The 11,822-nt window shown below is 41.3% G+C and overlaps 1 protein-coding gene across 2 annotated transcripts in view; it reads right to left on the bottom strand.

Moving 5' to 3' along the window:
• The window catches only part of RFX4 (regulatory factor X4), a 170,335-nt gene that overhangs the window by 24,478 nt on the left and 134,035 nt on the right, over window positions 1–11,822 (bottom strand). For both annotated transcript variants that reach the window (XM_024127375.2, XM_024127376.1), the window contains one exon: window positions 11,368–11,485. In XM_024127375.2, the coding sequence (XP_023983143.1) occupies window positions 11,368–11,485 (118 nt within the window). The remainder of the gene's footprint in view (window positions 1–11,367; window positions 11,486–11,822) is intronic.

The raw sequence follows: 11,822 nt of genomic DNA, 5'->3' as shown, positions 1-11,822 counted from the left end.
ATCTTCCCGGACCGGGGCACGAACCCGCGTCCCCTGCATCGGCAGGTGGACTCTCAACCACTGCGCCACCAGGGAAGCCCCTCACCTTTATTTTTTTAAAAATTTATTTATTTATTTATTTGGCTGTTCCAGGTCTTAGTTGCAGCCTGCGGGATCTTCGTTGTGGCATGCGGGATCTTTAGTTGTGGCAGGCCAACTCTTAAGGCATGTGGGATCTAGTTGCCTGACCAGGGATTGAACCCGGGCCCCCTGCATTGGGAGTGCAGTCTTAGCCACTGGACCACCAGGGAAGTCCCCCAAACCATCTTTTCTTGCACATCATGCTGCCACCATGGACAGTGGAAGATCCACATATGGAAGGGGACTTCATGTCTGCTGTCATGAAGACCTCACGGATGCCAGCGTCAGAGAGGCCAAGCCTTCATCTCTAGTCCCATGTTTCCACCTCTCAAAGGGACATCTCCACATGGACATCCTGCTGTCCCATGAAGTGTCCAAAACGTCTCACCGACTATTTACAAGCTGCCCTCCTCTTCCTATTTCCCTTGAGTTTGCTTTCTTTAGAAGCCTTATGAGACTCTGGCATTATTTATTATCTTGTGATCCTAGCATCATCATCAACACTGCTATTATTGTCACCATCATCATCGTCATCACACCTCCCATTTATTGAATGCTTACTATGTGCCAAGAACTCTGCTAAGCACTTAACACAGGTCTCATCCTTTCACCAAACTGTGAGATAGGTGGTATTATCCTCTTACACAGAAGGAAATGAGTCTCTCCATTGGAATTAAGTAGGGATTGGCCTCAGTTTGCTCTGGCTCCAAAAATCTGTTCCCATTTCCCCTACAGATCATCTGGTCCAGTCTCCTCATAGCACAGATGGGGAAAATAAAGGACATGGTCCCCAGAAGGGCCATTTGAGTTGGGCTCTATGCCTTTTCAGGTCTCAGAAATAAGGTGATGAGGGCCAGCTGGGGGCTTTTGGATGACTCCTCTTTGGTGGAATTTATTAATTTTCTCCTTTTTAGTTGCACCTGGCTTCTTTGTGCGCGCACACACACACACACACACTTCATTTCAGATAGATTGATTCTTTTGCTCCAGAAACGTTACAGAAGAAAACCCCTGGCTTAACTCCGAGGCCACTGGAAGCCCTGCAGGTCGTGCACATCTGCACCAATAGCCCGTCTCTCCGGAGCCTGCCACCACCTACGATCCTTGTACCCAACGAGCTCCACGCCCGCGTCCCCTGTCCTGCACTTCCTTCACATTTTTCCTCCATCTCCAGGGTGCTGTGTCTGTTTTTTTGACCCCACTTGGAATTCAGCAAGGTTCAGGGTGTTTTTGAGTCATTGTGAAATGCAGACTTCCAAGACTAAACTTTCCATCTACTTCCCCCAAATGAGTCCTGTGAACCGCTGAGGAGGTACAGCATTGTGGGTAACTGCATGGGGCTGGATCAAACTGCCCAGGTTGAGCTCCAGCTCTGCCACTTAGTCACTGGGACCTTGGAGGAGCTGCTCCTCGAAAGTGTTAAAAAATAAAACCAGCCATTTACTGAGCCCTTGCTCTGTGGCAGCCACTGGGTTAACTGCTGCAGATTTATTATTGCATTTAATCCTCATCACAACCATTTGAGATGAGCGATACCCTCCTTCTGCAAAAGAGGAAACTGAGACTTAGAGGAGTAAAGTAACTGTCCAATGTCACATAATTATTAAGTGGCAGACATGGGATTTGAATCCAAGACTGTCTGATTCTGAAGTTGTTCTTCAATCGTGCAATATGGCTCTCTAAAAAGGAAACAGTCAAACCTATTTTACAGAAGTACCATAATGAGGAAAAGTATATACTAGATGCTTAATAAATAGTAACTAAGGTCCCTTTTGCTATTAATGTTCTAACACCCTGTGGTGTGACTGTTTTGTTCATAGAGTCAAAGAAGTCAAAAGATAGCATCAAATACCTAAAAGGAAAAGGTCTCCAAAATGAAGAAGTATTTGCTGAGATGTGGCTCTAAGTCAATAAGGATAGAAAGAGAGAAAGACACTATGAAACCGAATTAGAATGTAAAACCCTAGATAATAAAAACGGATTTAGTAGTTTTAGCACAGGCAGGCACCTTGGATCATCTATACAGCACCCCTGTCTAATAGATAAAGAAACAAGATCTGAGGTGAAGACACTTGCCTAAGACCACACTGTTAGAAAACATCAGAGCTGGGTTCAGAGGCCAGTACTCCAGGGGAAGTGTTGATTTGGGGTTGCAAGCTCTCTTCCTAATGACTCTGATCAGTTACCCAATTGGTCTGATAATTTTCAATCATCTTTCAAACAAGGAGAGTTTGTAGAGCTACTGCTGCTTGCTTATTACTATTGTGCAAAGTGCTCTGAGTACAAAGGAAACTTAGAGCTCAGTCACTGACTCCACAAAAGCTACAGTGTCCTTAGCAAAAATCAATCCTTAAGATTATTAGGTAACAAACAGTTCAGTGCCAGGGTACACAAAGACTGATGAGAGGGAGAGGGGAAGGAGGCAGGGGAGGGAGAGAGAGAGAGGAAAAGAGAAACATCAAAGACAGGAGAGAGGCAATTATAGCTAATATTCCTGCTTTATTTCTTCCCTCAGCACTTAACACCTTCTGCTATACTATATACCGAACTTATCTATCTTTATCACGTGCCTCCCTACACTAGATTGTAAGCTCCATAAATGCAGGGATTTTTATCTGTTCTTTTTCCCCACTGTTCTATACCTGGTGTCTACAACAGCGCCAGGCACAGTAGAGGTTCAATGGTTGTTTGTTGGATGAATGAATCAAATGAGGAAGCACTGACCACCTACCATATGGTCTGTGCTAAGCCCTTTTAATTTTCCAACAACACCATGAAGGGTTTTTTAAAAATTTATTTATTTTTATTTATTTATATTTTGGCTGCATTGGGTCTTTGCTGCTGCGCACGGGCTTTCTCTAGTTGGGGCAACCGGGGGATACTCTTCGTTGCAGTGCGCGGGCTTCTCATTATGGTGGTTTCTCTTGTTGTGGAGCACGGGCTCTAGGCGCGTGGGCTTCAGTAGTGGTGGCACGCAGGCTCAGTAGTTGTGGCTCGTGGGCTCTAGAGCGCAGGCTCAGTAGTTGTGGCTTGCGGGCTTTGTTGCTCCGCAGCATGTGGGATCTTCCTGAACCAGGGCTCGAACCCATGTCCCCTGCATTGGCAGGCAGATTCTTAACCACTGCGCCGCCAGGGAAGTCCCAAGGAGGTATTATTATCTTCAGTTAACACATGGGGGAAATGAAGCCTCAGAGGATTTTAAACCACTTGCCCAAAGGTACAGAGCTATTGAGCATCAGAGCCTGTTATGGAAAAAGGTACTAGGATAGGGACAAAAGGAGATTGTTGTTATTATATGGTAACATAGTTAATGGCATCTTATAGAATCAAAGCATTTCTTTTTTCTTATGAAAAATTTCAAACATATGGAAAAGTATAAAGAATTTTAAGGGAATTCCCTGGTGGTCAGGGGTTAGGACTCTGTGCTTCCAATGCAGGGGGCAGGGGTTTGATCCCTGGTTGGGGAACTAAGATCCCGCGTGCTGCACAGCACGGCCAAAAAAAAAAAAAGAATTTTAAAATGAACACCAGTGTACTCAACACCAAGCTTCATAATATTTTAACATTTTACCGTATTTGAATCATATTTTTAAATTGAAGATAAAAATGAACCCCCTGTGTTCCCTTCCTTAATCCTACTTCTCTGCTTCCTGTGTTCATGCCCTGATGTAATCACTGCCTCGAATCTGGTATTTACTGTTTACATGCATTTCTATATTCTTACTACATATATTTATATATCCATAAAAACACATGATATTGTTTTTTACTTTCAAACTTGATAGAAATGGTACCATACTTTACAGAGTATTCTACAACCTGCACTTGATACTTTGGGTGTTTTTAGATCTATCCACACTGACACATGTAGGTCTTGTTTAATGGCCATTGTGTGACTATACCACGATTTATTTGTCCATTCTCCTGTCGATGGAATTTAGGTTATTTACATTTTTCACTATTGGAAACTGGCTCCAATGAATATTTTTTGTACCTGTTGCCTAGGTACAAAAAATACCTGGGTCTAGGACCAGAGGTGAAATCACTGGGTCCAAGAGCACCTGTATCTTAAGTCTTAACGAGATAGTGCCAAATTGCTCACCAAAATCTTCTACATCCTTACTGGTAGTGTAGGAAATACAGTATTTGCCATCTGAAGGGTATGAAATGTTACTGTCTTTAAAAGTTGCAGTACCCTATTTACTAGAAAGGTCCACCTCTTTTCATATGATATTGCCCATTTGAATTTCCTCTTCTGTGAACTGTCTATTCACATTCTATGCCCATTTTTCTACTGGGGTATTTGTCCTTTAAAAAAGTATTTAGAGGGATTTATCATATATTCTGGATATTAATACTTTGTTCGTCATATGCATTGCAAAATATCTTCCCCCTTTCTGTGGCTTTTTTTTTTTTTTTTTTTTTTTGGCCATGCCATGCGACTTGTGGGATCTTAGTTCCCTGACCAGGAATCGAACCCAGGCCCCCTCGGCAGTGAAAGTGTGGAGTCCTAACCACTGGACTGCCAGGGAATTCCCTCTGTGGCTTTTATCTTTTAATTTCGTCTATGTTGTGCTTATTAAACATAAGTTTAAAATCCGAGTGCAGGGCTTCCCTGGTGGTGCAGTGGTTAAGAATCTGCCTGCCAATGCAGGGGACACGGGTTCGAGCCCTGGTGGGAAGATCCCACATGCCGCGGAGCAACTAAGCCCGTGAGCCACAACTACTGAGCCTGCGCGTCTGGAGCCTGTGCTCCACAATGGGAGAGGCCGTGACAGTGAGAGGCCCACACACTGCAATGAAGAGTGGCCCCCGCTCGCCGCAACTGGAGAAAGCCCTTACACAGAAACGAAGACCCAACAGAGTCAAAAATAAATAAATAAATTTATATTAAAAAAAAAAATCTGAGTGCAGTCAACTTTGCCAATATTTTCCTTATGATTTATCCTTTTTGGTACTTTTTTAAAGAAATAATTTCCTATTCCAAAGTCATAAACTTATCATCCATATTTTCTTCTAAAAGGTTTTAAGTTTTGTTTTTGTTTTTTTTCATTTAGATGTTTCTTTTCAGAAAGGGAAAATTGTTTCTAGGGAAGGGGTCTAATTTTATTTTATTTATCCTAAAATGCATGTCCCAGAACCTTTGTCCACTGATTTTTAATGCCATATCTCTGTCACACAGATCATCTGTACAATCCTCTTGTTGAGACAGAAAGGCAAGAATTTGATGAGGCAAAGACAAGTTTCATGTCAGTCTGTCTTGGGCATCTCTGCTGTTTCACTACTCTTTGTCTAGCACTTAGATGACCACATCGTCTTACTCCTTAAAAAACCTGCATATCAGATAAGCAAGTCCCTATACCTGTTCTTCATTACTTTCAAAATGCCTTTACTATTCTCAGCCTTTTGCTTTTCTATATGAATTTTAACATCAGATTTTTAAAATCAAAGGAAGAAAAAGTTAAGAACCAGATGGAAATTCCAATTGATTTATATATTTGAAGGGCATATCCTTTTCCAGATATGAACAGGGTATATTTCAGTAATATTTTTAAATTTTTTTCCTTGAAGGTCTTAAAATAATTTTTGTTACAATTTTTTTATGGGCACATTTCTGTTGCTATTGTGAATGGGATATATAGATATACAGATACACAGAGATAGATATTTTCTAGTTAATGGTAAGAATGTCAATGATTTTTAAAAAACTGAGTTCAGTAACCTGCCTGAATTCTTATTTGTTCTATTAGTTTGTAGATTCTCTTTTTCTTGTCAGCCATCATGACATGTCTATAAATAAAGACAATTTTGTGTTTTCCTTTCCAATTCTTATATTTCATTTCCTTTTCTTATTGCATTGGCTATGACCTCTAGTACGTACCTATCAGAAACAGCATTAGAAGGCATTTGTGTCTTATTCATGACGGGAATGGGAAAACTTCTAAAGTTTCACCATTTAGTATATTGTTTTCTGCAGATTTTTGAATGCTCTTTAACATATTAAATAAATTCCCTTCTATTCCTAGTTTGCCAAGAATTTTTAAAAATTATACTTGAAAGCTGAACTGTATCAAATACATTTTTTCTTTTGTATCTATAGAGATGATCATACTATTTTTCTCTTTTAATTTAATGCAGTATGTTAATTAGTAATTTTCTGACTTTGAATCATACTTGAATTCTTGGCATAGGCCTCATTAACCATGATTAAAAAAAAATTTGCCCTGGATTTGATCTGCTAGTATTTTATTTAGAATGTTTTCATCTATATTTATGTGTGGTTGAGTCATAATATTCTTTTCCTCTACAGCTCTTCCAAGATTTTGAAACTGAGATTATATTAGCTTCATAAAATTAACTGTACAGCTTTCCTTCTTTTGTTTTCGTGTTCATTTTCATAAACTAAAGATTTTATGCTTCTTAAAAGTTTAGTAAATGTTGCCATTTATGCCTGATGTTTTTTGAGGGAAGAGACCTTTTCATTTACTGTGGTTATTATTTGATCTTATTTCTAGCATCCTGTTTCATATTTTTTGAGTTTACAATCCTTTTTCTAAGCTTCTTTTATCTTCTCAATTCTTGCCATTTAAGTTTTCACATTTTTCCATTTTTCTTTGGTAACTTATGATTCTATTCTTTTAGTGATGATCATATATCCAAACATCTATTAAATCCAAACTATAAATTTTTTTCAACAAAGTCTACAGTTATTTAGTATTTCAAGACAAGGACCTTAGCATGTGTTAACTATTCCTTAAAGATTCTCTCCCCACTACCCTGTGTTTTATTGTTTCCTGGAATTTGGTTTTACCTTCTTGAAACACACACAAATTAGTTTTTAAATTACAACCAAAAGTTAATTAAATTTGCTTATATATTTTATAAAATTTCTCTCATCTTAAAACAGGGCTCCCAAATTCTTTGACACTCCTTCCTGGGAAAATTGTGGGGGGGTGTCTATGTACTTCCTTCAATCTTGGTAGCTTTGTGACTGCTTTGATCAACAGAGTAAGGGGGAGTGAAACTTTCACTTCTGAGATTGGGTCATAAAGGCAAGGCGGCTCCCCCCTCAGCACACTCACTCATGGGGCCTAAGCTTCCACGTGAGAGGTTCACTGGTCAGAGGCCACTGTGCTGTGAGGAAATTGAGCCACATGGAGAGGCCACTTGAACACACTCCAATCGGCAGTCCTAGTGTTCAAGTCATCCCAGCTCAGGCACCAGACACGTGAGGGAAAAAGCTTCCAGAGGATGCCAGCCTCCAACCGTCGATGAACTCCAGCTTTTGAGTCTTCCCCTCTGAGGTCCCAGACATCACAGAACAGAGACAAGCCATCCCCGCTGGACCCTGTCCAAATTCCTGACCCATAGAATCTCTAAGCATAATACTGTTTTAAACCACTACACTTTTGTTAAACAACAACAATAACTAGAATATTGTTGTTTCTTGTATCCCAGACCTTAGCTATGGTTTTATTTTTCTTCTTATTGAAATCCATCCTTTAATTTTTTTTAAGTGAAGTTCTATGGGTGCCATATAGTTCTCTCAGTTTTTGTATAACTGAATATGTCTTTGCTTTGCCCTCACTCTTGAATAATGGTTGACAGTTCTTTGTTCTCAGCACTTAAAAGATATTATTCCATTGTCTTCTGGCATCTCTTATTACTCATGATAGTCTAATTATTGTTCTTTTCTCTCATAGCTTAAAAAATTTTTTACTCTATCAATATGGTTTTAGAAAAACCATCAATGAGGGGTAAACAAATTTGTCTAGCCTTTTTGTGCCATGCATCTGAGCCCAGGATATTTGTCTTAATTCTGGTAATTGAAAAATCATGGGTTTTGTGGTCATGCAGATCTGATTTTGAAACAGAGCTCTGCCACTTGCCATATTGATTTTGGGCAAGAAAATTCTCCAACTCAGTAAAAAGGTACCTATTATTATCTGCCTTGCAGAGTTGATGTGAGAATTAAATGGTTCTATGTGCTTCCTACACATTTGTCATAAAGAGTAGCATTATCCTGCCTTTGCTTCATGTTCTATCATGGCTTCCTTGTCTGTTATATTGAGGGCAGTAATAGTGGACCTCATAAGTTGTTGTGAGAATTAAATGGGAAAGTGCCTAATGTTATGTCTAGTGTACACTAGGCCCTGAAGAAATGTTACTTTGCTTTTCTTATTACTATTCAGCTGAAGAAAGTTAGAAGAGGCCTTGGCAGTGTGGCTCTAGCATGGGATAGATCCCCGGGGGAGCTCAGCTCAGTTTGCTGTGCATCCTGGGCAAAGCCCCCTCTCCTCTCTGGGTCTCTGCTTCTTCTCCTGAATACAGGGAAAGCAATTCCTGCCTCCTGGTGCTTGGAGAGACAGGCAACTCCTGGTGCCTGAGAGACATTTTGAATGTCAAGATTCTGCAATTTAGCAGGTTCTGGGTAAGACAGCCAGGCCAGGACACCTAAACATTGAGAAGCAGTCTGGAGGCTCCGTCCATCATGGCCACTTGGCCTGGGAGTTGCTCCCATGTGGCCTCCAGGGCCCTGCCTGAGTGGATGAGCTTTGGTGCTAGGCCAGAAAACAAGTGTGTAAAAAGGTGAAAACCTGGGAAATGATACGTAGCCCTGCCCCCTTAGCCGTCAAACCCGAGGCAGCCTTTCACAGCATTTCATGCTGAAGCACTTCCAGGAACTGTTGTTGCCTTCTGGATGTTCCTAACAGTGAAACAGGAGCATCTGGTAAAAACCCATAGTGAAAGGTAAAGGCACCTGCACTGACTTGGGACCCAGGTATCCTACGAACTAAAATCAGAGCAGTCAACTGAAAATATGTTGTTGTTGCTTTTTTAAAATAGAACCTCTAATTTCCTCAGCCCCATTAGGATGAAAAGTTCATTGCCTGCTACCCTACCTTTGCTGACTAATTTTGCTAGAAAGTGCTGCTTGCAGCAGAGAGAGAAAGTCTGGCTACTTTAGTTCACCGCACAGGCTCTTTCAGTGAAAAGGAATTAGGGAGAAAAGAGTGAAAAGGAATTAAGGAGAAGAAAGGAGTCAACTACCTTTGAAAGAGGCTGTTCTGGGAAGAGGTGATAGAGTCCCCCGCGGGATCATTGTGATATTCCACGATCGTTGTGACGGTCAGCCTGCTACTCGGACATACGAACCCCGCACCATTCACAGCTACCAGGATCGTGTGGGAGTTATAAGATATATAGAGCTGGCCCCTGTGGTTGGGGGAGGGGCCAGGGAACAGAGGGCTCTTTTTCCTAATTAGCTGTTTTTATACAGGGAACACATGACCCAAACACAACCACCAACTGTGTCTTTGACATATACAGGCAGAAAGGGGGAGCTGGGCTTTTGTCTGCCGCAAATTCTTTCAACTTGCCTGTCACCCCAAGCTGTAAAACTCAACAATGAGTCGGAGGAGCAGGACCATTTCAGATAGTTTGCTAAATGGACTTGGAGACAGGTATTATTTCCATCTGTTCAGGGTTGAAAAATACTGTAAAAGTGAAATTGGGTTAATATCTTTTTTCTTTCCTTTTCTAAAAGATTTGTGACCATTTCTGCCATTTGCCTGAGTTTCCAGTGTATCCTAGAATGTGTGGGGTTCAAAAAGAAATAAACACATTTTAAGGAAAAATATTTCTTAGTAATAAATTCAACCTATTCTAATTGTTCTACTCTCCATAACACTGACTGTTAACTTAGTACATACGAATGGATTTCAAAGACTATTACAACATAGACTACTTTCCCTGTCTAATGAAGGGTGTTTGATAATATACAGTCAGTATAAGAATCAGCAAATTGAAGAATAAGATATAAAACAAGGAAAGGGTGCTTGCTTTGTGGATGTATATATACTTATTTGTGTGGTATCATTCTTCTTTGATTCTGAAGCAATGAAAAAAATCTCGAATATTTTTCACCCATCAGCTTAACTGAAAGCAGTTATGCACAAATGATTTTCCCAGAGCCAGAGGTAACGTGTGCTAACACTAACTATGCTGAACTGGAAGTCATCAAAATGCCATGCCTGATGGCACTGCCCAGGTAGCAGTCACCAGAGCATTTCCATATACAGCTCAAAGAGAATTTCCATCTGTAGCCATGGTGCAGGCAGGTTCAGAGAACTTCCCAATGCTGAGATTAAAGAAATCCACAACAAAACGCTTCTCCAATTGGGTAAACACAGTCTTTCATGGACAGAGCTGTTTAGAAAAAATAGTGCCTTCTTTGTTTCACCACATATTCACTGCATTGTATAGCACAACTGGGAAATAGTGACAAGACCATAAAAAGCTAGATGGAAAAGTGTCAAATTAAACCCAGAGCAAAACCCAGAGCTGATTGGCTTAATTGGAGATAATGAAAAGCAAAACCACATCTCTACTTGCAAAGTAAAACAGAGAACTGAAGCAATTACCCAGAAAATTCACCAACAGCCCTTTGCCGAAATGCCTAGAAAACTGAGGCCAAAGTGTTTTGAGATTTCAAATGTCTGGATAATGCCTTAAGGTTCCACCTCACTTTGCTAATGATGACCTGGACTCAATGTGTATGCCATTCTTTCCAGTGAAAAATGGTATTCACCCCAAGTCGGTGATTAGATTCCTGCCCGCAGAGACTACTGTAAGCACCTCCGGTCAGAGATTTCAAGTCCCGTTACGCTGGAAAACAGGAGACAAGGACTTGGGGTAGGGATGTCTCCTGGAGGTGACGAAAACCCAAGGGGTCAGTAAAACAAAAGGGAAAATGAATGCAAAAGTCCTTTACTGGAGATCACACTGGGGCACGTTATCAAAGAAAACTTTACCCACCACTGGCCTGTCAATCAAGCCATTTGCAAATTTTGAACTCAGAGACTTCTTCATGGGCCCAGTCTTGGCAAATCCACACTATGAAATTTGGCAAAATAGACCAGTGGAAGCAGCCATGACTGGGGACTTCCAGAAAAAGGGGAGCACAGCCACTGCTATTTACTCCTCTTTAAACTCAAATAATGTTATTATCTGTGTGCAAGCCTCTCATTTTCAGATATGTATACTTCTCCTTTAGCATATGCAATGCCATCGTTCTCCCTGAAAGTCCTAACAATATCGTGTCCCCCCAGAACAGAGAATGTTTCCGGGTGATGTCCTTGTGGTCTCAGAGACAGCAAGACCATGCCTGACTCCGGAGAGATGGACTTGGTACATGGAGCCCGGAGAAGACGTGTTTGGATGTGGGGAGGGCTGGGGTGGCCTTACCGAAGCTGGGGGCACTGTGCAAGGTCATGTCCCGGATCACCCTTGTGCCAAAACAGGACCACATCAAGAGGAACTGCTGGGCCACCTTCTTCAGGGACCCTTGCCTCTTGGCAGCCACCTATAAGAGAGTGAACGGCTGTATGAGTGGTTGATTTGACCTTCATTTATTACTGTCTCTTATTAAAATGACAGGAAGGCTTCGGGTCTCTAAGTTCAATGTTATAGACTTTTCATTTTTAACAGCAAAAATACACTTTAAGAAATGAAATCTTATGTCAAGACTCAACACGTACAACCGTTAAGAGAGATGCTGACCTGGTTGAACCAGGGGAGGGAGACTCAGAGTCCTGCCTCGTGACGTACCCCTCCCCCGCTCCTGAGGGGGGCCCAGGCCTCTCCTTGTATCCCTAGGGCTCCAAGGCTGCCGAGGAAACACTCAGCTAGCTCACTGCGGG

This window comes from Physeter macrocephalus, chromosome 6 (genome assembly GCF_002837175.3).
Source record: "Physeter macrocephalus isolate SW-GA chromosome 6, ASM283717v5, whole genome shotgun sequence".
NCBI classification, from domain to species: domain Eukaryota; kingdom Metazoa; phylum Chordata; class Mammalia; order Artiodactyla; family Physeteridae; genus Physeter; species Physeter macrocephalus.
Note: the sequence above shows the minus strand (reverse complement) of the source record. Positions and strands in the feature narration are given on the sequence as shown.